Source organism: Scyliorhinus torazame, chromosome 1 (assembly GCF_047496885.1).
Source record: "Scyliorhinus torazame isolate Kashiwa2021f chromosome 1, sScyTor2.1, whole genome shotgun sequence".
Lineage (NCBI taxonomy): Eukaryota > Metazoa > Chordata > Chondrichthyes > Carcharhiniformes > Scyliorhinidae > Scyliorhinus > Scyliorhinus torazame.
In genome coordinates this window covers 65,239,945-65,267,805 of record NC_092707.1, presented here as the reverse complement: position 1 = coordinate 65,267,805, position 27,861 = coordinate 65,239,945, and the positions used below count along the sequence as shown (strand labels likewise).

At 50.3% G+C, this 27,861-nt stretch overlaps 1 protein-coding gene across 1 annotated transcript; it reads left to right on the top strand.

Moving 5' to 3' along the window:
- The first annotated feature begins 589 nt into the window (after positions 1 to 589).
- bri3bp (bri3 binding protein) lies at positions 590 to 27,861 on the top strand. Its single transcript, XM_072495817.1, has 3 exons — positions 590 to 831; positions 26,266 to 26,368; positions 27,165 to 27,861. Exons 1-3 carry the CDS (start codon positions 637 to 639, stop codon positions 27,575 to 27,577), a joined length of 711 nt encoding a protein of 236 aa, XP_072351918.1. The 5' UTR covers positions 590 to 636; the 3' UTR covers positions 27,578 to 27,861.

Here is a 27,861-nt window from a genome sequence, read left to right as displayed (position 1 = left end):
CAGCCATTATAGTCAACGTGACTTTACAACTCCTTACATGGTCAGTACAGAAAACATGTTAAGTAATTGAGCTGTGGGGCTGTCAGAAACTAGCTGCTTTCCAGAGAAAAGGAAGGGAAAATGGCAAGCACAACATAGGTAGAGCACTCACGCTCATTGTGGGATGGACAAGGTTTGGTTAAGAGTGATAAATCTCCATATTCTGAAATGGAAAAGCTGTGCACCATGGAGTAATTCCTGTGAACAATACACGTTTCAGTAGAAGTCTGAAATATAAGGCAATGGGGACTTAAACATGAAGGCCGCAAAATCTGCTAACCCCTGCTCCTCAAAAGAACAGCCAGGGGGATTGTGCTGTACACAACTCATTACTTTCCTCCAAAGCAGGCAGCCCTTGGGCTTGCTGTGAGGTTGCAGTTATGACTGCAAAAAGTGGCAGATACCAGTGCGAGCAGCCTTTCTGAGACTCAGGTGGCTGACACTCTCCCGCTCCAAGGTGCTTCCTGAGCTACTGAGTGGGGGAGGGACGGGCTTTCCGGTTGCACAAGCTGGTTGGTTCCGGGCGCCGGACGCCTTTCTGAGATGCACCAGCCGGGGGGCGGTGCTGGGTATCCGTTGGGCTGCGGCGGTTCGGCGATGGCAGCGGTCAGGGTGATGGCGCTGGCGGCCGCCGGGCTGCTGCTGGCTGGCTTCGTGTCTGTGGACTCGGTGAAATCCCGCCGGCAGGCCGCATACGAAAAGCAAAATAATTTTTTCAGGCAGACGGCGATCAACGTTTACTGGAGCCTGGCGGTCGTGTTCGGAGAGGAGAATGTGGAGGCAGTGCAAAAGGTGGCGTGCTGGGATGAGTGAGGGGGAATGGGGGAGTGGGATGGGGGGGGGGGGGAATGGAGGTGGAGGGGGGTGAGGGGGAATGGGGTGGTGAGGGGGAATGGGGTGGAGGGGGAGGGGGTGAAGGGGAGTGGAGGGGGAGGGGGTGAAGGGGAATGGGGTGGAGGGGGGGTGAGGGGGAATGGGTTGCAGGGGGGGTGAGGGGGAATGGGGTGGTGGGTGGTGAGGGGGAATGGGGTGGTGGGTGGTGAGGGGGAATGGGGTGGTGGGTGGTGAGGGGGAATGGGGTGGTGGGTGGTGAGGGGGAATGGGGTGGGTGAGGGGGAATGGGGGGGGTGAGGGGGAATGGGGGGGGGGTGAGGGGGAATGGGGGGGGGTGAGGGAATGGGGGGGTGAGGGGGAATGGGGTGGTGGGGGGTGAGGGGGAATGGGGTGGGGTGGCTGAGGGGGAATGGGGTGGGTGGGGTGTGAGCTGGAATGGGGTGGGTGGGGTGTGAGGGGGAATGGGGTGGGTGGGGTGTGAGGGGGAATGGGGTGGGTGGGGTGTGAGGGGGAATGGGGTGGGTGGGGTGTGAGGGGGAATGGGGTGGGGGGGTGAGGGGGAATGGGGTGGGGGGGTGAGGGGGGTGCGGTGGAATGGGGGGTGAGGGAATGGAGTGGTGGGGGAATGGGGTGGGTGAGGGGGAATGGGGTGGGGGGGCTGAGGGGAAATGGGGTGAGGGGGAATGGGTGGGGAGGTGAGGGGGAATGGGTGGGGAGGGTGAGGGGGAATGGGGTGGGGTGGGTGAGGGGGAATGGGGTGGGGGGTTGAGGGGGAATGGGGTGGGGGGTTGAGGGGGAATGGGGTGGGAGGGGGAATGGCATGGGGGAGGTGAGGGGGAATGGGGTGGGGAGGTGAGGGGGAATGGGTGGGGGGGTGAGGGGGAATGGGGTGGGGGGTGAGGGGGGAATGAGGTGGGGGGGTGGGGGGTGAGGGGGAATGGGGTGGGGGGATGAGGGGGAATGGGGTGGGGGGATGAGGGGGAATGGGGTGGGGGGATGAGGGGGAATGGGGTGGGGGGTGAGGGGGAATGAGGTGGGGGGTGAGGGGGAATGGGATGGGGGTGTGAGGGGGAATGGGATGGGGTGTGAGGGGGAATGGGGTGGGGGTGTGAGGGGGAATGGGATGGTGTGTGTCAGGGGGAATGGGGTGGGGGGTGTGAGGGGGAATGGGGTTGGGGGTTTTGAGAGGGGATGGGGTGGGGGGGTGAGGGGGTATGGCGTGGGGGGTGTGAGGGGGAATGGGGTGGGGGAGGGGGAATGGAGGGGGTGGGGGGGAATGGGGTGGGGGGGTGAGGGGGAATGGAGGGGGGCGAGGGGGAATGGAGGGGGGCGAGGGGGAATGGAGGGGGGCGAGGGGGAATGGAGGGGGGCGAGGGGGAATGGAGGGGGGCGAGGGGGAATGGAGGGGGGCGAGGGGGAATGGGGGGGTGAGGGGGAATGGGTGGGATGAGGGGGAATGGGATAAGGGGGAATGGGGTGGGGGAGGTGAGGGGGAATGGGGCGACGGGGAATGGGGTGGGGGACTGGGGTGGGGGGGTGAAGGGGGTTGGGGGGGTGAGGAGGAATGGGGGTGTGTGAGGAGGAATGGGGGGGTGAAGGGGGGTGAGGGAATTGGGTGGGGGGGTGAGGGGGAATGGGGGGGTGAGGGGGAATGGAGGGGGGTGAGGGGGAATGGGGGTGGGGGGGGGAATGGGGGTGGGGGGGGAATGGGTGTGTGAGGGGGAATGGGGTGGGGGAATGGGGTGAGGGTGAATGGGTGGGGGTGTGAGGGAATGGGGTGGGGGAATGGGGTGAGGGTGAATGGGTGGGGGTGTGAGGGAATGGGGTGGGGGGTGTGAGGGGGAATGGGGTGGGGGGGTGAGGGGGAATGGGGTGGGGGGTGAGGGGGAATGGGGTGGGGGGTGAGGGAGAGTGCGGTGGGGGGGGTGAGGGAGAGTGGTGTGAGGGGGAATGGGGTGGGGGGTGAGGAGGAATGGGGTGGGGGGTGAGGGAGAGTGGGGTGGGGGGTTGAGGGGGAATGGGGTGGTAAGGGGGAATGGGGTGGAGGGGGGGTGAGGGGGAATGGGGTGGAGGGGGGTGAGGGTGAATGGAGGGGGGTGGGTGGGGGAAATGGGGGTGTGTGAGGGGGAATGGGGGTGTGTGAGGGGGAATGGGGGGTGTGAGGGGAATGGGGCGAGGGGGAATGGGGTGGGGGTGAGGGGGAATGGGGTGGGGGTGTGTGGGGGTGGGGGGGGGCATGGGGGTGGGGTGGGGGGGAATGGGTGTGTGTGAGGGGGAATGGGGTGGGGGGTGGTGAGGGGAATGGGGTGGGGGGTGATGAGGGGAATGGGGTGGGGGGTGATGAGGGGGAATGGGGGGGTGAGGGGGAATGGAGGGGGGGTGAGGGGAAATGGGTGTGTGTGAGCGGGAATGGGGGGGGTGAGGGGGAATGGGGTGGAGGGGGGTGGGGCGGAATGGGGGTGTGTGAGGGGAATGGGGGGTGAGGGGGAATGGGGGGGTGAGTGGGATGGGGTGGGGGGGGGTGAGGGAATGGGGTGGGGGGGGGTGAGGGGGAATGGAGGGGGGTGAGGGGGTGGGGTGGGGCGGAATGGGGGTGTGTGAGGGAATGGGGGGGTGAGGGTGTGAGTGGGATTGGGGTGGGGGGGGTGGGGGGGTGAGGGGATGGAGAGGGAGGTGAGGGGGAATGGGAGGGGAATGGTGGGGGGGAATGGGGGTGTGTGAGGGGGAATGGGGGGGTGAGAGGGAATGGAGGGGGTACGGGGGGGGGGTGAGGGGGAATGGGGGAGTGAGCTGACAAGGTGGATACAGAACTGGCTAGGTCATAGAAGGCAGAGAGTAGCAATGGAAGGATGCTTTTCTAATTGGAGGGCTGTGACCAGTGGTGTTCCACAGGGATCAGTGCTGGGACCTTTGCTGTTTGTAGTATATATAAATGATTTGGAGGAAAATGTAACTGGTCTGATTAGTAAGTTTACAGACGACACAAAGGTTGGTGGAATTGCGGGTAGCGATGAGGACTGTCCGAGGATACAGCAGGATTTAGATTGGAGACTTGGGTGGAGAGATGGCAGATGGAGTTTAATCCGGACAAATGTGAGGTAATACATTTTGGAAGGTCTAATGCAGGTAGGGAATATACAGTGAATGGTAGAACCCTCAAGAGTATTGAAAGTCAAAGAGATCTAGGAGTACAGGTCCACAGGTCACTGAAAGGGGCAACATAGGTGGAGAAGGTAGTCAAGAAGGCATACGGCATGCTTGCCTTCATTGGCTAGGGCATGGAGTATAAGAATTGGCAAGTCATGTTGCAGCTGTATAGAACCTTAGTTAGGCCACACTTGGAGTATAGTGTTCAATTCTGGTCGCCACACTACCAGAAGGATGTGGAGGCTTTAGAGAGGGTGCAGAAGAGATTTACCAGAATGTTGCCTGGTATGGAGGGCATTAGCTATGAGGAGCGGTTGAATAAACTTGGTTTGTTCTCACTGGAACGAAGGAGGTTGAGAGGCGACCTGATAGAGGTCTACAAAATTATGAGGGGCATAGACAGAGTGGATAGTCAGAGGCTTTTCCCCGGGGTAGAGGGGTCAATTACTAGGGGGCATAGGTTTAAGGTGAGAGGCGCAAGGTTTAGAGTAGATGTACGAGGCAAGTTTTTTACGCAGAGGGTAGTGGGTGCCTGGAACTCGCTACCGGAGGACATGGTGGAAGCAGGGACGATAGTGACATTTAAGGGGCATCTTGACAAATACATGAATAGGATGGGAATAGAGGGATACGGACCCAGGAAGTGTAGAAGATTGTAGTTTAGTCGGCCAGCATGGTCGGCACGGGCTTGGAGGGCCGAAGGGCCTGTTCCTGTGCTGTACAATTCTTTGTTCTTTGCTCTCTAGATTTTAATTTTGTCTCTTGTGAAATAAACCCAGTGCTTATTTATCAACAGTGTTGCTATATTTGTACTCGCGGATCTCTTTGCTCCTGCACCCATTTAGATTGTTTTCCAAGTAATGTTCTTGCTAAAATGTAATGCGTCTCTTGCATGTTGACACTAATGTGCCAATCATCTGCAAGTTTATCCATGCTGGTCTTGTATTTCGTTAGTGCTCCTCCGTGTTGACTATGCCTCCCAACTTGGTGTTGTTTGCAAATTTAGAAATTGTTTTTTTATTCTGAAGTCTAGGTAGTGAATATAAATTGTAAACAACAATAGTCCTAGCAATCATCTTTGACAGGCCCTCATTTTCCACCTTCTGCGACTCTGAACAGATACACTTGTTGCTAACTTTTGGTTGGTTCAATTGGCTCTGTTTTATAAACTTTGCTCTACAGTCGCCAGATACCGCTACGAGGTTCAAGTAATGATCAATAACTCAACACATCAATTAGTAAGATTCAAATCAAAACACATTTATTATACACAGTCAATCACGACTCATGCATGAATTCTACTTAATAAACTATCTCTATAACTAACAGGCCTATACTTAGCTTTGGACTGGCCCACCAGGTCAGGGGAACAAATGGCCTTTCGTTCAGGTCCTGAGTCTACGGGATTCAAAAGCTGGCATGGACTGGTAGCTAGGAGCGCCTATCTCGTAGCGAGCGTTGACTTGAGACTTACTTGCTTGGAGGCAGCTTGGGCAGTTCACTCTCAAGGGTTGATTCGCCGCTGAGTGACCCTGCCAAGAAGGACGATTTGAACTTGGGGGTTTTGCTTTGTAGTCCCCATCGGCTTCCCGCCCTTCAGGGCAGACCCTGTACCTGGTTTCAAGTGATTGGACTTTGTTCCAATCACTTGGTTCGATTTCTCCAATGCTGGAGCGGTTCCCTGATCGTTGGGCGGTGTTTGAGTGTTCGTTAACCTCTTTTGTGTTGGCTCCTGCTGACGCCGAGGAGTCTGGCTTGGCTTTGTCTACCGTAAAATGTTCCGATTGTTCCCGGGGATCGCTCATTAATATGTAGATGGCTGCTACATTACTATGCAGATGGCTGCTGGTTTCAGTGCTGTCTGGTTCCTTACAGGTCTTAATACACATGATTTCTGTATTTGCTAGTCTTTGCCTGTGTTGGCTGAATTTCTCTTCGACCTTTTGCGGTTCTCCATTTTAAGTCGGGAAGTGGCCAACTCAGGTGGCTACACACTTCACCTCTGCTTCCTGTCTTGTTGCCAATTTCTGCCACTCATCCCCTGACTGCATGCTCTGGAATTATTTATTAGTCCAGTTGTGATGCCTTACCAAAGGTACTTTTTAGAAATACAGATGCATCTCATTTTACTTGGTTAATTACAGCAAAATGTTTGGTGGTTTCCAGATAGAAGTAGTCAAATAAAGGTGGCTGTCAATTGGCTCATTTAAAAATAAATTGTTCACAGAATGTAGGTGTCGTTGGAGGCCAGCATTTATGTCCCTTCCCTAATTTCTCTTGAAAGGGTGGTGTTAAGCTACCTTCTTCAATTAAAAAAAAAAAAAGATATATTTTAATTCAAATTTTTACATATTTTAAACAAACCCCCCCCCCCCTCTTACAGAAAAAAGAAAAACAAAGAACGCATAAATAAACATCTTACAACTACCTCACGAATTCCCCAATATACAAACCCCCCATTAAGCAATAATAAACACAGTAGAAAACACAAAGTACACACCCCCCCCCTCTGGGTTGCTGCTGACCACCTCCTAACGCTCCGCTAGAAAGTCTAGGAACGGTGGCCACCGCCTGAAGAACCCTTGCACAGACCCTCTCAAGGCAAATTTTACCCTCTCCAATTTAATGAACCCTGCCATGTCGCTGATCCAGGCTTCCACGCTTGGGGGCCTCACATCCTTCCACTTTAGCAGAATCCTCCGCCGGGCTGCCAGGGACGCAACGGCCAGAATACCGGCCTCTTTCGCCTCCTGCACTCCCGGCTCGTCCGATACCCCAAATAGTGCTGACCCCCAGCTCGGCTTAACCTGGGTGTTCACCTTAGACACCGTCCTCGCAATACCCCTCCAGAACCCATCCAGCGCCGGGCACGCCCAGAACATGTGGGTGTGATTTGCTGGGCTCCTCGAGCCTGTGTTCCACCCCAAAGTACCTGCTCAGCCTCGCCCCTGTCATATGCACTCTGTGAAGAACCTTAAATTGTATCAGGCTAAGCCTGGCGCAAGAGGAGGAAGAATTAACCCTACCCAGGGCATCCGCCCACGCACCGTCGTCTATCTCCTCCCCAAGCTCCTCCTCCCATTTACCCTTTAGCTCCTCCATCAAGGTCTTCTCCTCCTCCTGCATCTCCTGGTAGATCGCCGAGACCCTGCCCCCTCCAACCCACACCCCCGCGAGCACCCTATCCTGGATCCTGAGTGCTGGAAACAGCGGGAACTCCCTCACCTGCCGTCTTACAAACGCCCTTACCTGCATGTACCTGAAGGCATTTCCGGGGGGAAGCCTGAATTTTTCCTCCAGCGTCCCAAGGCTTGCAAACGTCCCATCTAAAAGCAGGTCCCCCATCCTTCTAATTCCTGCCCTGTGCCGGCTCAGGAACCCTCCATCCATTCTTCCCGGGACGAACCGATGGTTCTCCCGGATCGGGGACCAAACCGAAGCCTCTACCTCACCCCTGTGGCGTCTCCACTGCCCCCAAATTTTCAAAGTCGCCGCCGCCACCGGACTCGTGGTGTACCTAATCGGCGGGAGTGGCAGCGGTGCTGTCACCAGCGCTCCCAGACTCGTGCCCACACAGGACGCCATCTCCAGCCTTTTCCACGCCGCCCCCTCCCCCTCCAATTACCCACATTGGCAGCCCAGTAATACCCACACAGATTAGGTAACGCTAACCCTCCTCTGTCTCTACTCCGCTCCAGAAACACCCTTCTCACCCTCGGGGTCTTTTTTGCCCACACAAATCCCATGATGCTCCTACTGACCTGCTTAAGAAAGGCCTTGGGGATCAGGATGGGGAGGCACTGAAATATAAAAAGGAACCTCAGGTGCACCGTCATCTTCACCGACTGTACCCTATCCGCCAGGGAGAGTGGCAGCATATCCCACCTTTTAAACTCCTCCTCCATCTGCTTGAGTTGAGCTTGTGTAGGGTCCCCCAGCTCCTGGCCACCTGGATCCCTAAGTACTGAAAACTCCTTTCCGCCCTATTCAGTGGAAGCTCGTCTATCCCCCTTCCCTGGTCCCCTGGGTGTACCACTAAGAGCTCACTCTTCCCCACGTTGAGCTTATACCCGGAAAAGTCCCCAAACTCTCTGAGGTCCGCATCACCTCCGGCATCTCCCCCCACTGGGTCCGCCACATACAGTAACAGGTCATCGGCATACAACGATACCCGGTGTTCCTCCTGCCCCCCCCCCCGACCAGCCCCCTCCAGTTCCTGGACTCCCTTAGAGCCATAGCCAAAGACTCAATTGCCAATGCAAATAGCAAGGGGGATAGGGGGCACCCCTGCCTCGTCCCCCGGTACAGCCGAAAGTATTCCGACCTCCTCCGATTTGTGGCCACACTCGCCACCGGGGCTTCGTAAAGTAGCCTAACCCAACTAATGAACCCCTCCCCGAACCCAAACCTCAAGACTTCCCAAAGGTACCCCATCTCCACCCTATCGAAGGCCTTCTCCGCGTCCATCGCCGCCACTATCTCTGCTTCCCCCTCCACTGCAGGCATTATGATTACGTTAAGGGGCCTCCGCACATTGGTATTCAGCTGCCTTCCCTTAACAAAACCCGTCTCGTCCTCGTGAATCACCCCCGGGACACAGTCCTCAATTCTGGTAGCCAACACCTTCGCTAACAGCTTTGCGTCCACGTTGAGGAGAGAGATTGGCCGATACAACCCACACTGTAATGGGTCCTTGTCCCGCTTCGAGATCAGCACCCTGGACATCGTCGGGGGTAGGCGCCCCCCCCCTCGCCTCATTGAAAGTCCTCACTAATAGAGGGCCCAGCAGGTCCATGTACTTCCGGTAAAATTCCACCGGGAACCCATCTGGCCCCAGTGCCTTTCCCGCCTGCATATTCCCCAGCCCCTTAGTCAGCTCCTCCAGCCCTACCGGTGCCCCAAGCCCAGCCACCTGCTCCTCCTCCACCCTCGGGAACCTCAGCCGATCCAAAAATCGACGCATCCCCCCCCTCCTCCGTCGGGGGCTCAGACCTATACAGCCCCTCATTAAAGTCTCTAAATACCCCATTTATTCCCACCGCACTCCGCACCGTGTTCCCCCCTTTGTCCCTAACTCCCCCAATCTCCCTCACTGCCTCCCGGTCCGAAGCTGGTGTGCCAACATCCGGCTAGCCTTCTCCCCGTACTCATACACCGCCCCTTGCGTTTTCCTCCACTGCACCTCTGCCTTCTTGGTGATCAACAAGTCGAACTCGACCTGGAGGCTTTGTCGCTCTTTGAGTAGTCCCTCCTCGGGGACCTCTGCATACATCCTATCCACCCTTAAAATGGATCTCTCCCTCTCTCCTCTCCTCCTCCTCCATGTGGGCCCTAGTGGGGATTAGCTCTCCCCCAATCACCGCCTTCAGCTCCTCCCAGACCACCCCCACCTGCACCTCCCCATTATCGTTAGCCTCTAGATAGCTTTCAATGCACCCCCGGATCTGCCCGCTCACCACCTCATCCGCCAGCAAGCCCACATCCAGGCGCCACAGCGGGCACTGGTCCCTCTCCTCCCCTAGCTCCAGCTCCACCCAATGTGGGGCAAGGCCTGAGATGGCTATGGCCGAAAACTCTGTGTCCTCCACCCTAGGGATTAGTGCCCTGCTCATAACGAAGAAGTCTATTCGGGAGTAGGCTTTATGGACGTGGGGAAAAAAAGAAAATTCCCTGGCCCCTGGCCTGACAACCCTCCATGGGTCCACTCCTCCCACCTGGTCCATAAACCCCCTCAGCACCTTGGCTGCCGCCGGCCTCTTATCCGTCCTGGACCTGGAGCGGTCCAGTGCTGGATCCAGTACCGTGTTGAAGTCTTTCCCCCCCCCCCCCGCCCCATTATCAAGCTCCCTGCCTCCAGGTCCGGAATCTGGCCCAATATGCGCGGCATCGTCCCAATTCGGGGCATATACATTCACTAATACCACCCGCACCCCCTGCAGCTTACCACTCACCATCGCATACCTACCTCCATTGACTGCCACGATGTTCAGCGCCTCAAACGACACCCGCTTCCCCACCAAAATTGCCACCTCTCGATTCTTTGCGTCCAACCCCGAGTGGAAAACCTGCCCTACCCACACCTTTCTCAGCCTAATCTGATCTGCCATGCTCAAATGCGCCGCCTGGAGCATACCCACACCTGCCTTCAGTCCCTTCAGGTGCGCGAACACACAGGCCCTCTTGACCGGCCCGTTCAGGCTTCTCACATTCCAAGTTATCAGCCGGATTAGCATAGATTATCATAGAATTTACAGTGCAGAAGGAGGCCATTCGGCCCATCGAGTCTGCACCGGCTCTTGGAGAGAGCACCCTATCTAAGGTCAACACCTCCACCCGATCCCCACAACCCCACCCAACACTAACGGCAATTTAGCACGGCCAATCCACCTAACCTGCACATTTTCGGACTGTGGGAGGAAACCGGAGCACCCGGAGGAAACCCACGCACACACTGGGAGGATGTGCAGACTCCGCACAGACAGTGACCCAAGCCGGAATCGAACCTGGGACCCTGGAGCTGTGAAGCAATTGTGCTATCCACAATGCTACCGTGCTGCCCTAATCAGGGGGGCTTCTCCCCCCCCCCCCCCCCCCTGCCGATTAGCCATCCCCTTTTCTAGGCCAGCCACGTGCCCGCGCCTCCCGCGCACTCCATTCCCCCCAGCGGCAGACCCCCGCCCCGAATCTCTCTCCAAGCTCCAGCTCCCCTTTGGCCAATGCAGCAGCAACCCAGTCTCTTTCCCCCCCCCCCCCCAAAGCTTTGTTGCTCCCACCATAGCACTCCCTCACGTAAGTCAGCTGACTCCTGCTGACCCCGGCCATTCCCGCCACTCCATCGACCCCCCAGTGTGGACTCGGTAGGCTCCATCCAGCTCCAGCGGCCTCGGGAAGGCATCCGCGCCCATCAACGTGTTAAGCATCGTGACCACATATGCTCCAGCATCCAACCCCTCCACTCCCTCCGGGAGACCCAGAATCCGCAGGTTCTTCCTCCTCGACCGTTTCTCCATGTCCTCGAACTTCTCCTGCCATTTCTTATGCAGCGCCTCGTGCGCCTCCACTTTCACCGCCAGGCCCAATATCTCGTCCTCATTCTCCAAGGCCTTCTGCCGCACCTCCCGGACCGCCACACCTTGGGCCTTCTGGGTCTCGACCAGCTTGTCGGTTGAAGCCTTCATCGGCTCCAGCAGCTCTGCCTTCAATTCCGTGAAGCAGCGCTTGAGAAACTCCTGCTGCTCTTGCGACCACTGCGCCCGCGCTGCCTGGTCTCCACCCGCCGCCATCTTGGCTTTCTTCCCTCGCACTTTTCGCTGCACCAGAATTACTTATTTCACCGCTCCACTCCTGGTCCAATCCATACAGTCCCGGGGAAATCGTACTGTCACCTTCCCACACTGGGAACTGTCGAAAAAATGCCGCTGGGGCCCCTAAAAAGAGCCCAAAAGACTGTTTCTGGCGGGAGCTGCCGAACGTGCGACTTAGCTCAGCATAGCCGCAACCGGAAGTCACCTTCTTGAATTTCTGCACGCCACGTGATGGTAGGTACAGCCATTGTGCTGTGTGGAAGGGCGTTCCAGGATTTTGACCCAGTGACAGTGAAGAAATGGTGATATAGTTCAAAGTCTGGATATTGGGTGGCTTGGAGGTGAACTTCCAGTTGGAGGTGTTTCCATGCATCTGCTACCCTTGTCCTTGTAGATGCAGATTTGGAAGGAGCTGTCTGCTGAAGGGGCCTTGGTGAGTTACTGCAGTGTATCTTGTAGATCTGGTGGATGGGGAGCCATTCAAGCGTGCTGCCTTGTCCTGGATGGTGTTGAACATCTTAATGTTGTTGGAGCTTCACTCATCTAGGCAAGTGGAGAGTATTTCATCACTCTGTTTACTGACCTGTGCCTTGTAGTAGATGGTGGACAGGCTTTTGGGAGTCTGGAGATGAGTTACTGGACAGAATTCCCAGCTTCTGACCTGTTCTTGTAGCCACAGGATTTATATGGCTGCCCCGGTTCAAATTCTGGTCAATGGTAACCCACTGGATGTTGATGGGGGGGATTTAGCTATAGTAATGCCATTGGATGGGAAGGGGTAATGGTTAGCTTCTCACTTATTGAACATTGTCATTCCGTGGCACTTTTGTGGCACAGATGTTATCGAGATACCAACATCCCATGCAGATTTGATTTTTGTGGGGCTGTCGGATAGATTGGGTGCCGAGCAGGAGAGGTGGTGCAACTATACTGTACACAGCATACCAGAGATACACACAGCTATAAGGAGAGAGGTAGCCATGTTCTTCTGCAAGAAACTTTCCTGCACCTGAGGCTTGATGATCTTCTGTTGGGAGAAATCAAAATATGCATAGCCCTTCTTTGCTGGATTATCTTCAAAATTCCTGCAGAGTGTGGGGGGGTGGGGGTCTTGACAAAATCCCAGCACCTAGTTACCACCCTTCCATGTTTTGTATATTGAAACCAGACCTGCACCAGCTTTGGTCAGAAATGCTATTACTCCAATGCAGGGCAACTTCCACAGATCCCATAATTATTTTTTGGAGGTGGGGACCTTGTATAATCTATTTGTGCCTTCATTTGTTTTGTCTTACAGCTGAGGGTGCTCCTCCCTGTGGCTTTTGTATGATTTGAAATGAGGCAGGTTTGTCCAAAGCCTGCCTGCATGTCAGCAATATTCTTTCAAACCAGTGATTAATGGGGCCATTTGTTCGTCCATAGATTCACTTAACCTGTAGAATACTGGTTAGAAGAATTGTTTTACTCTGGATTGTGAATCTTTGGAATTCTTTACACCCAGGGGCCTGTGAAAGCTGTCATGTTTAAAGCCGAGATTGGTATTTGGAAATCTGTCAACGGCAGAAGGGATATAGGGATAGTGTGGGGGAAAAAACATGGATGTGGATGATTTGCTATGAGCCTATTGAATGGTGGAGCAGGCTGAATGGTCGTGCTGCGATACAAGTGGTACAAGTTACATTTCAAGGCATCTCTGGACTGAAGTGTGCTACCATATCCCTTTTGTTTTACAGGGATGGAAAATTTCTACCTTTTTAATGGAATTCTGCCTTAATGTTTTTCCAACCTCCGCCTTCCCTTCTCTTGTAACTTCACAATGCTTCACATGTACATAATCCAGCACGGTCACATTCTGGTTTTAGTATTTCCTTTGTCCTGTTTCACTTGTACTGACTTCATTAAACACTGAATGTTGAAATGCTAAGAGCACTTTGGCAATTACATACAAATGCATTCGTCCACAGTCTTTATGGTAATTGAAGGCAAAGGTGATAAAGGGAAAAGTAATGTTTCTACCCACTTGAAGTCTAATAACTCCATCCTTTGAAGTGGTCTGGAAGCTTTTGCATTTCACTATGGAATGTAAGTGCTATAATTTTATGGCCCTTTATGCTGCAGTGACTTTGCTGCTTTGTATTTATAATGTGTGTGTGATTAAAGTATTACAAAAAAAAACTGTCAGACCTTTTTGTCTCCATCCACTCTCATCCCTGTTTTTAGGGCAAATCATTGGCTACAGGATGTAACATCAGGGGATTATGTTGGAGAGAGTTGACTTGCCTGCATGGTCTCTTTTCCATTCATGTTCAACTTTCCATATCAGCAATCTATTCCACGTATGACCATCCTTTAGTTTAAAAAAGTCCTCTTGAATGACCTGTTCACAATTTGCCAGTATGACCGTTGTATTTTAACTTCTCTGTTCTGCGCAAAATTTGTTTGCAATTTATCCAAACCATATAATTATGAATACTTTTATCACCCCCTCGGGTTAATCTCTTTAAGGAGTGAGACCCAGTGTAGTCAATCTTCATTGTTTTATTGTAAGTTGTGGGGCTTGCATAGTTTGTAGAGTGGCGGAGTGAAACCTTGGAAGAACTTAAATGTTGAGATTAGAAGTTTTTAAATTGGGTGTTATGGGGACCAAGATCCTCCACGTAGGTGAGGACAGGGTTGATGAGCAAGTGAGGCTTAGGATAGGATTCAGTCAGCAGTGTGTGAACTGAAATTTATGGAGGACGCAAGACTGGCTAATAGAGGGGAGCATTGGAATAGTCTGGTCTGGTGGTGATGAAAGTATGGATGATTGTTTTATGATGGAGGTATTATGGAGTTGAGAACTGTGTTTGACTTGCTGAGTTGTGAATTACTCCGTTCAGCCTGAGACAGTGATGACGATCAAGAATGAAGTTGCTAACCATAGCTCTGTGGGTGGCGATGGCTTTGCGTTTTCCAGTGTCTAACTGAAGGAAAAAACTTGTCCAAGACTGGGTGTCAGATAAGCAGTACAACAACATAGCGGCAACGAAGGGGCAGAAATTAGGGCAGAATTGCAGCTGAATGTGGTCCATGTGTAGAAGCTGATTGTGTGCCCTCAGGTGATGGTATGGTGAGGAAACGGCAGTGGTCACAGATGGCCTGGAGAGCGTTCAGGTGTAGCTGCAGAAATGAGGAGATCATCATTATTGGAGATGCAATGGTTATGTACCCAAGAGAGGACTCAAATGGTAGTCTCCCTGAACTCTATTGCATTAAGCCACAGATCCATGGTGTCACCGAGCGGTGGAACAAGCTTGAGGGCCTAATGCTCTATTCCTATTCCTTCAGTTCCTATGAACTGGACAGCACTTTAGTTCTGGAAAAGGTGGTGTGTTGATCCAGCTGAAAACTGCAAGGAAGATCAGGAGGGATAATGCATTAGGGCTCACGGTCACAGAGAATATTTGTTTGTAGCTTTTAATTGGGCTGTTCTGGTGCAGTAGGAGTGGGTGTCAATATTTCAACTTAGGCTGATCATTGATCCAACCTGGAATGTTAATTTGTCTTTGAGCTGCTGACAATCCTGCTCTGTACTTCCTTTTATATAAGTTTGTGCATATCATTTTATTTGATTTATAGCCCCTTTATCTTTTTCATTTCTGGTGAGCCTTGTTGTGAACATTATGAACTTTAGATGCGTTTTTTCCATCCCATGTTTGAACACACTGAGCATGCTTGAGAAGGGTTATGTATGCCCTTGCACATGGAGCTGGGTGTGTGGTGGTGATGGCAAATGTATGCCGCCAACATTTCTGTGCCTGAGTCTTGTCTGCTATTTTCTTAAAATGTTTGAATTGCTTCCTTTCTTTTGAAAAGTAAATTATTTTCTCCACTTTTAATATCAGTAAATTTGATTTGTGTAAATGTGCTGCTGAAATGTTTGTAGTTATTAAAAAGGAAGGATGTGTGCTGTAATTCCATGCTAATTAGCTTCTCTTTTTATTTTGAAAAAGGCCCAAATGCATTTTTATGTTACTTCCTGCTGTACTAACATCCAGCATATGGGCCTTGTATAATTAGTGCACTTCCACTTTTTTGTATTGCTGAAGGATTTTCAGTGAGTATGACTGTGACATAAAATGGTGCAATTGACTTCAAACCAGATCCCAGCATATAACGTGATTATTACTGGCTGTGTTCCTGTGTGAAACGTTCCTGGGTGGCACGGTAGCACAGTGGTTAGCAGTGTTGCTTCATAGTGCCAGGCTCCCAGGTTCAATTCCTGCTTTGGTCACTGTGCGGAGTCTGCACGTTCTCCCTGTGCCTGTGTGGGTTTCCGCCGGTGCTCCGCTTTCCTCCCACAAGTCCTGAATATCGTGCTTGTTAGGTGAATTGGACATTCTGAATTCTCCCTCCAATGTTAATATAAGCCTACTTGTGACACTAATAAATATTATTATTATAAATAACATGCAGGCAATCTTGATTGCCCGATTAAGCTCCATAACTATTGAGTAGGGTTCTAGATCCTGATAACTTTGGGGGGGGGGGTGAAACTGCAACTTGATATTTGACCCACTTGTATGAGAAGTTTATTTCTATCATAATGTCTCATCATGAAATCCTGCATTATGTCACCTCTTAATCTTCCAAACCTTTTCAATCTCCCTCCCACCCGGTAAAACACCTCTGTGCTGTTTTGTCCTTAAGCTGAGGTTAAATCGGTGATTTATAAGTTTTAAAATGATCTAATTGATTTTATATTTTCTCAAGTAACCCATATGTTTTTATTAACCATCTTCATCAACTTGTCCTGCCACGTTTAAAGATTTGTGTGCATGGGCACCAAGGTGTCTCTGCTCACCTACACCTTTCGAAAAGATGCCATTTAGAATGTACTGCCTTTCAATATTAGTTCTCCCAAAATGCATCACTTCTGCACTTTGAATTCCTTCTGTGATGCTCTTGCCCCCTTTACCATCCTATCTGAGATCCTGTAACTATCCTCATTACTGTATCATATCAAAAAATTATATTGCTGCTCCCTATGCCTGTTATTATACAAACTAAAAAGAATAATGGGCCCAAAATTGGTCCTTGAAGTAACATCACTGGAACAACTTGCCTGTGTGGAAAGCATGATACAACATTTAGCGGTTTACCTTTTTTTTGGGGAAAATTTAGAATACCTAATTATTTTTTTCCAATTAAGGGGCAATTTAGCGTGATCCAGGACCATGATTCGAACCCGGGTCCTGAGTCCCGTAGGCAGCAATGCCTCTGTGCCACATGCTACCCCGGTTTACCTTTTTTGGATCAATCTTCTCTCTTGCCTCAAAATAATTGAATCAACTTGGTCCAAATCAATTTTTGCTGAAACAAATCCATGTTGTCTCTCCTTGATTAATGCATAGCCATTGAAATAGAGGATATTGTCCATGATAATGGTTCATTGTGTTCCCATTACTGATTTACTGAATGACCTGCAGTTTCCTGGTTTATTGTCGGAATATAAGATAAAGAAGCATGACTCTTTGAGCCTGTTCCTTCATTCAACCAGATCATAGCTGGTCTGATTGTGGTCTCACTCCACTTCACTGTCTGTCCACTCATAACCCTTGATTCCCATGTCTATCAAAAATTTACCCAGCCTTTATTGCTTCCTGGGGAAGATAATTCCACAGACTCATGGTCCTTTTTGGGGAAGGGGGTGAGGATTTTCTCCTTCTGTCTTATTCATAAAATGTATCTTAAGTTTTTAAGACGAGGTAATATTCCTGTATCCACCCTATCAAGTTCCTCTTCCCTTTCTTGAATAGTGATTTAAACATTAGTTTGTTGGAATAAAAGTAGCTTTTGAATTCTTGAATATGATACCATTGGCTCTTTGTGCAAAATGGGGCTCTGCAGTGAGACCTGCTCTAAGATTTAGAATCACTTGGCTCTAGCCCTTTTGCAACCCTGTTTCATGAGTGTCCATGAGCTGTTTTCCAGGCTGATTGACTGCCATTAACATATATTCAACTCTGTCGTCGTGGGATTGTTTGGTGGGAGGGTGTAGTGTGATCCAGTAGCTCCTGCCACGCTAGTCCATCCTTACAAGCAGCAAAACATCTAGACTTGGGCTGATAAATGGCAAGATTCATTTCCTGAGTGGCAGGCAGTAACCTCCAATAAGAGTGTAATCACCTTCCTTTGTTCAATGGCATTACCATTGCTGAATCCTGGGAATGGCTCACCATTTGACCAGAAAGTGAACTGAGCCAATCACATAAATCCTGTGGCTACTAGAGCTGGTAGAGGCTGGGTATTAGGCAGAAAGAGGTTCATCTCCTGATTTCCAAAGCCTCTGTTACTGTCTAACAGCCAACAAATTATGAATATTCTCTACTTGCTCAGGTGGATGCAACAATATTCATGAGGTTCAACAAGATTCAGGGGAAAGCAGTGTGTTTGATTCACACTCCATCCACTAGCACACTGGGCTAAATAGCTGGCTTTTAAAGCAGACTAAGGCCGGCCAGCAGCACGGTTCAATTCCCGTACCAGCCTCCCCGAACAGGCGCCGGAATGTGGCGACTAGGGGCTTTTCACAGTAACTTAATTGAAGCCTACTTATGACAATAAGCGATTTTCATTTCATTTTTCATTTCATTGCCATCAGTGTATTATGGCTGCAATGTGTCCAATTGTGGGCTGGTTTAGCACAGTGGACTAAACAGCTGGCTTGTAATGCAGAACAATGCCAGCAGCACGGTTCAATTCCCGTACTGGCCTCCCCGACCAGGTGCCGGAATGTGGCGACGAGGGGCTTTTCACAATAACTTAATTGAAGCCTACTTGTGACAATAAGCGATTATTATTATTTTATAGAAACACTGCAGCAGGTCACAAAGGTCATGGCGTCAAGGACCCGGGATCTTTTCACTGGGCTGTTAAGTCTTCTGACATTCCAGGTGACTATCCTGATGGGGTTTTGGTGCCCCCGCTCCTGTGGGATCAACCATAATTACTGGAGGGCTCACGTGCAGTGGCCCAGGATCACTGTCCGTGTGGAGTTTGCACATTCTCCGTGTCTGCGTGGGTTTCATCTCCACAAACCAAAGATGTGTAGGTTAGGTGGATTGACCACGTTAAATTGCCCCATAATTGGAAAAAAAATTGGGTACTCTAAAATTTATTTTCAAAAAACATACTTACCTGTGGATTCGTCCCTGCATTCGGGGGTTTCCCTTTGTTAGGGGGCCATCCAGGATGGCCGCAGTCACTGTTCTCCCAATGCAGCCGGGCCCCTGCGTTCCGGGGTTTCACTTTGCCCAGAGACCGTTCTAGGTGGTTCTTTACAGTGCTTTTTTGTTCCGGGCCCCCAGCTGTGGCCCATTGTAGCTATAACGCTGTTCTCTTTCTGCACTTATCAGTTTCTCTCTCCCTGTGTTCCCTTTCCAGCTGCTATTCTCCTTATTTGCCCCTCCTATCCCTGTTGCTTGTGTCCCCCTCCCAACACCCCCAGCCAGGCACTGTCCCTCCTGTTGGGGGAGCGCCATGGCCACTGTCTGTTGCATGCTTCCGGCGCTAGCTATCCCATTAGTATGGTGACCTCCCTCCTGGGAGTTACTGTCCTGTTTTTCCCTCGCCCGCTCCCTGGAGTTCCTGCCCGCTCTTTTCCCCGTCTTACCCTGCACTTCTCCTGATTGCCACTCAGCCTTCCCTCTGTCGCTACCTTCATTGTATCGACCGAGGTCATGTTCTCCCACGTAAAGCGGTCTCTCAGGTGGTGACTTCCTGTTTCGCTGCTCCAGCCCACGCTCCGTGACAAACGTGTCTACCCGGGCCGGGGCTGTGAAGGATTGTTCCTTGCCCTGGTACGTGACCCAGAGCTTGACTGGGTACAGCATATCAAAGCGTACGCCGTTCTTGTACAGCGTGGCCTTTGCTCTGTTAAATTCAGCCCGGTGCTTGGCCTGGTCAGCCCCGATACCCTGGTATATTCTTATTTTGTGTCCATCCCAACTGCAGTTCTTGGACTGCCGGACCCAGCGCGAGATGCTCTCCCGGTCCTATCACCAGGTCTTTGATTGTTGCTTCTTGGGCCTCCAGTCTCTTTTCCACTTTGTCCAGGGTGAGCTGTATCTGTGCCTGCCAGGGCTTCGGCCACTGCGTCCTTCACCGCAGCCTGGATATCCATTTTCGTTTCTTGCCTGTGTTCCCTCAGTGCTTCCCAGAAGCACGCCATCCAGCTACCCCCCCCCCCCCCCCCCCCCCCCCCCCCTTGCCGGTGAGGGAGGGCTTTGTGTGTGGCTGGTCTGCCCATCTCGCTCCAGCGAAGCTTGCGCTGCTCCACCTCGTGCGCTGGTCGGCTCTTCCGATTGTCTCTGTTCCAGGCTCCTTCTACTCCTGGTCTCTGCTCGGTCCCTGGACACTTTTGCCAGACATTTTTCTGCTTTCTTTCTCACCGAGTTTTACTAAGGTTGGGGGAACGAGTTGCTGAGTTTTCTGACGGCTTTTCGATAAAAAGCGGGTACGTCTCCTACACTGGGAAGCTGAGCTCGTCAGTGCAGGAAATGATATAAGTGCGGCCTCGACGGGGCGTTCCTTGCCGAGGCCAAAAAAAGGCAGTGCCTTTGAATAGCAGGGTGTTTCTCAGCACTGCAGCTGCCGAGAAACGCCGCCAAATGTGGACTTTCAAGATGTGCTGCGTAACGTTCGACATACAACACCAAAATGGACCATTTGTTCCCATTTGTTTATGCCAATGTGAGCCTCCTCGTTGCATTTTCCTCAGCTAGTTCTTTTAGCATTGCCCTTCATTTGCTCCTCCCTCCTGCTTGTCTAACCAACTGTTGCCGTCATAAGTCCCCTGTGGTAGTGAGTTCCACAATCTGAGCAGCTAAAGTTGTTCTGGTGATATTAAAAGACAAATTTCAAAATGAAAGCGTTCTGGGCGTTTGGGAAATCTGCTTTTGTGTGGCATTATTGACACAATGTCAGGAAACTGAGGTAGTTTTAAGTAATCGGTGTTTGTATTTGTGGGTCTTTGAAGAAGGCGCAGTCTAATTTGTGGTTCTGTATTTGAAAAGTTTGATGCCTTCCATTTGTTTAGATGCATGTATGCCAATGAGTTTGCAGCGTGAGGCGTGAAAACAAACCAGGTTTAAAGAAAAACTTTACTTTACAAACCAGGCTTAAAGAAAGAAAGGCTTTGACAAAGAGTCATCGGACTCAAAACATTAGCTCTTATCTCCCTACAGATGCTGCCAGACTTGCTGAGATTTTCCAGCATTTTCTCTTTCGTTAAAGAGAGACTTGGCTGTTGCTTAGCAACCAGGGGTCACCCTAGGTTAAAAAAAAATTAGTTTAGTTTTAAGCTGGACCCTGTAGAGGCTGGACAGGGCAAGGGAGCAGATTACCCAAAAGAACAAAATCCAGAAACTGTCTTAGGCAGACAGTTAAGTTAAAGGAACATAGAACAAGAAGTTCCTATTGGGTAAAGTAAAAAGCAAAGGACTTCCGGTGGCAGCTATGAGGGAGTGAGTCGCACATTCGGTGGCTCTCACTCTGGCTGGCTTTTTGGACCTTGTTTCCCAACTTTTCTGAACTTTTGAGCGCTAGAAAAGATGGCCAAAAGTTGCTGATTGAAGTGTGCGGAGCTGTATGGAAACAAAGAAGAGCAGAAAGCAGCAAAAGCAGGAAAAGAAGGGGCAGAGACAAAGTGGTGTGGGAGCTGACCCGGGACCAAAGATGGCTGACCGGACCGCAGACCAGACGATCCAAGCAGCGCTGGACAATATGCTGCAGGTCATAAAAGGAAGTTCTGAAGACATGAAGCAGGATAACTTGGAACCGCTGCAGAAAGCGGTGGAGCAAGTGAACCAAAGGCTAGAGGCCCAGGACAAAAAGGTCAAGGAGCTGGAGCAAGTGGTGAAGGAACAGGCGGACACACAAACGATCGCTGCAATAGAGATAGATGGGTTGAAGGAGCGACAGTAGGCTGCTTGACAGAATTGAAGACCTGGAAAACAGAGCCCGCAGACAAAATTTGAGAATTATTGGCCTCCCAGAGGGGGCCGAAGGAGTGGACGTCACAACGTTTGTGGCAGACCTGTTGCAGCAGCTGATGGGGACTAACTCCTTTCCGTGACCGCTGGAGCTGGATCGGGCACACAGGGTGCAGGTGAGGCAGACGCTACCCCCCCCCCCCCCCCCCCCCAGTGGTCGTCAGGTTCCTCAGGTTCACAGACGAGAAGCGGGTCCTTCAGTGGGCAAAGAGTACGAAGAGCTGCACATGGAACAACAATGTCCTGTGGATTTACCAAGACCTAAGTCAGGAGATGGCCAGGTGGCGAGCAGCCTTTAAAAGAATTAAAGAGATTTTGTTCAAAAAGTACGTGACGTTCGGTCTGCTTTTCCCAGCGTGGCTTTGGGTCACGCACCAGAGCCAGCATTACTACTTTGTGGACCCCGATGAGGCGATGCTGTTCGCAAAGGATCAGGTACTTGTGCCATACTGAAGGCCCACGGACCAAAGTCAGAGTCTGAGTATTATTGTCTGTGGGACTTCTAGTTTTCTTGGACTGACTTTATATTTTTTGTTGCTTCACAGGTACTTTGTAGTTGCTTTTTCCCCCGACGATGCCACAGGCTACCATTTCGCTGATATTAAAATGGGATAAAGACCCGGAAGCGTGTGGGTCATAGACCAATCTCCCTGATCAACGTCGACACCTGAGGACTGTGTCCTGGAGGTGATTGGGTAGACCAAACAGGGTTTGTGAAAGGCAGACAGCTGACAGCCAACGTGGGAAGACTACTCAATGTGATCATAATGCCCCCGGAGGGCAGAGAGGTAGAGGCAGTGGTGGCAATGGATGCCGAGAAGGCCTTTGACCGGGTGGAGTGGGGCTATTTGTGGGAGGTACTCGGACGGTTTGGGTTTGGGGAGGACTTTGTTGACTGGGTGAGACTATTGTACCAGACCCCAAAAGCTGGCGTGAGGACGAATAGGACAACATCAGAGTACTTTAGACTACACCGGGGGACCAGACAGGGATGCCCACTCTCCCCGTTGCTGTTTGCACTGGCCATAAAGCCGCTGGCGATTGCCCTGAGAGCTGCGAGGGGGTGGTAGGGAATGATTAGGGGAGGGGTGGAACACAGGGTATCGCTGTGCGCAGCCGACCTTCTCCTGTACGTATCGGACCCACTGGCTGGGATGGACAGTATACTAGGAATATTGAGAGAATTTGGCAGGTTTTCAGGGTACAAACTGAACATGGCTAAGAGTGAGATGTTTGTAGTGCAGGAAAGGGGCCAGGAGAACAGGTTGAAGGGGCTGCCATTTAGCATGGTCGGAGAAAGTTTCCGATACTTAGGGATACAGGTGGCACGAGACTGAGGCAGGCTGTGTAAGCTAAATTTGACTAGAGTGGTGGAACAAATGAAGAGCGAGTTCAGGAGATGGGATGCACTCCCGCTATCACTTGCAGGGAGAGTGCAGACGGTAAAGATGACAATCCTCCCAAGGTTCCTGTTTATTTTTCAGTGCCTCCCAATTTTCATCCCGCGGTCCTTCTTCAAAATGGTCAACAAGATTATTATGGGCTTTGTCTGGGCGGGGAAGTCCCCGCGGGTGAAGAGAGCGATGCTTGAGAGGAACCGTAGTGAGGGGGGCTGGCACTGCCGAACCTCAGCAACTACTACTGGGCGGCCATGGTAAGGGGTTGGATGGTGGGTACGGGATCTATTTGGGGGTGAGTGGAGGCGGCTTCGTGCAGGGGCACCAGTTTGGCAGCCCTGGTCACGGCCTGCCTATCGCTCCCGCCGGCCAGGTACTCCACCAGCCCGGTAGTGGTGGCAGCCCTGCGGATCTGGGGCCTGTGGAGGAAGCATGTAGGGGAGGTGGGAGCATCGATCTGGTCTCCAATATGTGACAACAACCGATTCGCCCCTGGGAGTATGGACGGTGAATTCCGACCGTGGCGGCGGGCGGGGGTGGGAAGGATGGGCGATATGTTCTTGGGGAGCTCCTTGAGCATGAGGGCCTTGGAGGGACTAGCCAGAGGGAATGACTTTCGGTACTTGCAAGCGCGGGACTTCATACGTAGACAGGTCCCATCCTTCCCACGCCTCCCGCCAAATGGGATCCAGGGCAGAGTAGTCTCAAGGGGAGAGGTAGGAGAGGAGAAAGTTGTCTTGGATATTTACCGTGAACTTATGAAAGGGGAGGAGTCCCAGACAGAGGAACTGAAGCTCAAGTGGGAGGAGGAACTCGGCGAGGAGATGGAGGAGGGGGTATGGGCAGAAGCCCTGAGTAGGGTAAATTCAACTGCAACATGTATTAGGCTCAGCCTGATTCAGTTCAAGGTTGTCCACCGGGCCCACATGACGATGGTCTGAATGAGTAAATTTTTGGGGGTGGAGGATAAATGCGCTAGGTGTGCGGGAGGGCCAGCGAATCAAGTCCACATGTCTGGGCATGCCCAAAACTTAGGAGATACTGGGAGGGATTTGCGGACGTCATGTCCCAGGTACTGAAAACTAGGGTGGTGATGAGTCCAGTGGTGGCAATTTTGGGGGTCTCGGAAGACCCGGGGGTCCAGGAGGAGAGGGAGGCAAACGTCTTGGCCTTTGCTTCCCTGGTAGCCCGGTGACGTATACTGCTGGCATGGAGTGACTTAAAGACCGAAGCATGGCTCTCGGACATGTCAAGCTTTTTAGGGCTGGAAAAAATTTAGGTTCGCCCCAAGAGGATCTGTATTAGGGTTTGCCCGAAGGTGGCAACCATTCATCGACTTCTTCGCGGGGAATTAAATGTCGGGGGGGGGGGGGGGGGGGGGGTTAGATTAGAGTAGAATAGAGGGATAAATAGGCAGGTACTGTTTATGAGAGAGGAGTGGTCTTTTGCACTATGTTTCTGCTTTGTGTTGATATTTGCACAATACTGTACACTAACTGTTTACAATGCCAAAAATACCTCAAAATTGTTTATTAAAAAGTAAAAAGCAAAGAAAGTGCTCTGAGTTAAAGAGACAGCTGGACAAAGATTTGAAGTGAGAAGCCAGATATCCGAAGTAAATCAAAGGTTTGTTGGTGATATCTTAATGCAGGCTGAGGAGCAGTAGTGTTCTACTGGCTGTATACTTGAGAAATTGTGTGGAAGCTTCAATACACATGGCAATCCAAAGTGGAGGAACATTGAAAGGGGAAATTGAAATCCTGGAAATGGATTCTTATCATAGAATTTAGTGCAGAAGGAGGCCATTCGGCCCATCGAGTCTGCACTGGCTCTTGGAAAGAGCACCCTACCCACTGTCAACACCTCCACCCTATCCCCATAACCCAGTAACCCCACCCAACACTAAGGGAAGCTTTGGACACTAAGGGCAATTTATCATGGCCAATCCACCTAACCCGCACATCTTTGGACTGTGGGAGGAAACCGGAGCTCCCGGAGGAAACCCACGCACAAACGGGGAGGAAGTGCAGACTCCGCACAGACAGTGACCCAAGCCAGAATCGAACCTGGGACCCTGGAGCTGTGAAGCAATTGTGCTATCCACAATGCTACCGTGCTGCCCACCTTGGGGAAGGAACACAAGTGAAAACGTTTGTGAGAAGGTTCTAAGGCGTGTTTTTCCCAAGAGGAGTTTGGAAACATTGTGGAAGTCAGATTCCAGTGGCTGTTGATTTATGTGGACTGTGTACTTGGCGAGAACATTTTAGTGTAAGATATATTTTATGACTTGTACACAGATTTTTAGGATAACACATCTATGAAGATACAAGTGGGGTGAAGGAATATTGTATTATAGTCCATCTTTTCATGTTTTAATGTTTTTTTAAAAATTCCTTTTTAGAAGTTAATTGGCAATCCTGTGACTGTTCATCCACTTCTCTAAACAAAAGAAAATTATGGTCTGTTGAGTCAGGGGTCTATTCTGGGACCTGACTGTCAGCAGTAACATCAGCTGGGATTGTAACAACAAGAACTGTCTTTTAGTGTTTGCAGAGTATGCATACCTTATTTTCATGAGATGGCACTCATTTTCCTCTTGTGAAAAGCATCACCTAGTGGTTATGGTTTGCATGGCTGCAGGAAAAGCTACAATGTGGTGTTCCGTATAGGAAGTGTCCTTTTAATTTAAAGGTTAATGGCTTAGTTTTAGTAAACTTTGAAGCTCTATTGAATGAAATGTAAAAAAATTAGCAATTCTGTCTTAATATTTGATTTTGGTTTGACGTGTTTTATATATATAAAGTAGCATGTCTGTCTTATCTTTGGAGAGGGAAAATAACGGGAGGGAGGGGCGAGAAGCCCATTTTAATTTTTTAATGCAGATTTTCCAGACACTTGTCAGGATTTCTTGCCTTGGAGCTAAATTTGACAGCTGTGCTCCAACCATCAGGTCTATATTAAATTGAAGTTTAGAACTGACATGAGAAATTTCTATGCTCATAGGTTTATGAATCTTTGGAATTCTCCTCCCCAGAGGGTAGCTGCCTCACAGCTTCAGGGTCCCAGGTTTGATTCCCGGCTTGGGTCACTGTGCGGAATCTGCACGTTCTCCCCGTGTCTGCTTGGGTTTCCTCCGGGTGCTCCGGTTTCCTTCCACAAGGCCTGAAAGACGTGCTGTTATGTAATTTGGACATTCTGAATTCTCCCTCCGTATACCCGAACAGGCGCAGGAATGTGGTGACTACGGGTTTTTCACAGTAACTTCATTGCAGTGTTAATGTAAGCCTACTTGTGACAATAAATATTACTATCATTATTATGTTTAGTTGCTCAGTATGTTCAAGACTGAGATATAGATTTTGCACTCGGGGGAAATCGAGGGATATTGGGATTGGGCAGGAAAGTGGTGTTGAGGTCAGTCATAATCATATTGATCTGGGAAGCAGGCCTGAGAGGCCTTTTTCTAATGTTCAGTTAAAATTCATTGTCTAATGAGAACTATTCTTTCAGTTCTTCTCCAGGATTACCGAGCAGTTTGTGTTTGGCATGGATGTGTTGGTGAACACAGTATGGAAAATATGGACAGACCTCCTGGATGTTCTTGGGATTGATGGTAAATGTATTTTCATATATGCTGGTTTTAAAGGAGAATATTGTGTAAAGGAGCTTTCTAATGTAAAGTGCTTGGGTCTTTATGCTTTTCATAGCCTGCTTCACTTGTCAAATATCTACATTTTAGGATAAGTCGCCATGAGAAGCTGTTCTTTAGGCACCACATGGGTGAAAGAAAAGAACTGCACTTGAGTTTGTGATTTTATTTTTAGAGAACCATAGTGTTCTACATTTTATTATCAATGGACTATGCCATCTCTCTAGGAGGCATTTTCATTATCCTATTTGTATGGTCAAGAGTAGCTTTGGTAGTGGCATCTAATAGCTTTCAGCCACAGGACTTGCATTGTGTTTTTATTGTGTAGGGTATCGAGAACGGGTCAATTTCACTCCAGATTGTACTTTGTTTGAAAATACAAGGCTGTCATTTGCCACTTGAAGGTGTGGTTTTAACAGCTCAGCAGTTTTAAGTTGCTCCAATTACTTGGGTTTAGCAACTTAGAGCAGTAGCCGTAAAAACCATGCCAGTTTGGCAGCTGTATGTTACAACTGTGTTCCAGACCAAATAACATGTTCTGTGTGATGCTCTCTAACAGGAGCCAATGGTGGATATTTGCTTTTCAGGCTAAAATACACTTTATTCTGCATCTAGGCACTAATGTTTGGCTTGAAAAGCTGAACAATTTCCACTTTTCATTTCTGCAACTCAAAAAAACCTCTATAGCGACCAGCTAATTAAAGTTGTGTTGATTTTGTTATGACAAGCAAAATTTAATTCTCCGTTTTTTTTCTTGCAGGATCAAACCTGAATCAGTACCTGAACCCATCGACAGCTGTAAACCACCCAACTCAAGTTCTCCTGTTAGTCGTTGCTGTGCTTATAGCCTATTGTTCTTTGTCAATGTTTATGGGGTTTATATTTTATACTTTACGCACATTATTTGGTTGCTTTTTCTGGATCGCTAGGATTGTTTTTTTTGCCCTCGCTTGCATATACATTTTGCAGAAATCTGAAGGTGACCCTGAAGGTGCTGTGCTCCCACTTTGCTTTGTAGTTTTGACATACATTATTACTGGTCCAGTTGGCTTTTATTGGAGGAGGGGTGTTAGTCATGTAGAGGAAAAACTCGATCATCTTGATGGCCAAATCAGGCTCATGAACATTCGTCTCAGTAGGGTATTGGAAAAACTAGACCAAAACACTGCTTAGTGTTGGAAGGAATGCTATTGTTCATCACCAGCACTGTTAATGGATAGTGAAGCACTTGTTTCAAGGATTTAAGTTCCTAAGTTTCCCTCAATCATCTTAACCACTTTTTATTTTTATACTTGCCTACTTTGTATTCATCAGTCAATACTATAAATGGGAATAATTTTTATCTTATTAATTCCCTTTCCTTTGTCCTAAATGTGTTTGGTCAAATGTTCATTAGCGCAAACGGAATCTGTTACACTCCATAAAAACACCAAACAAAGGAACATTTTTGTTCTCAA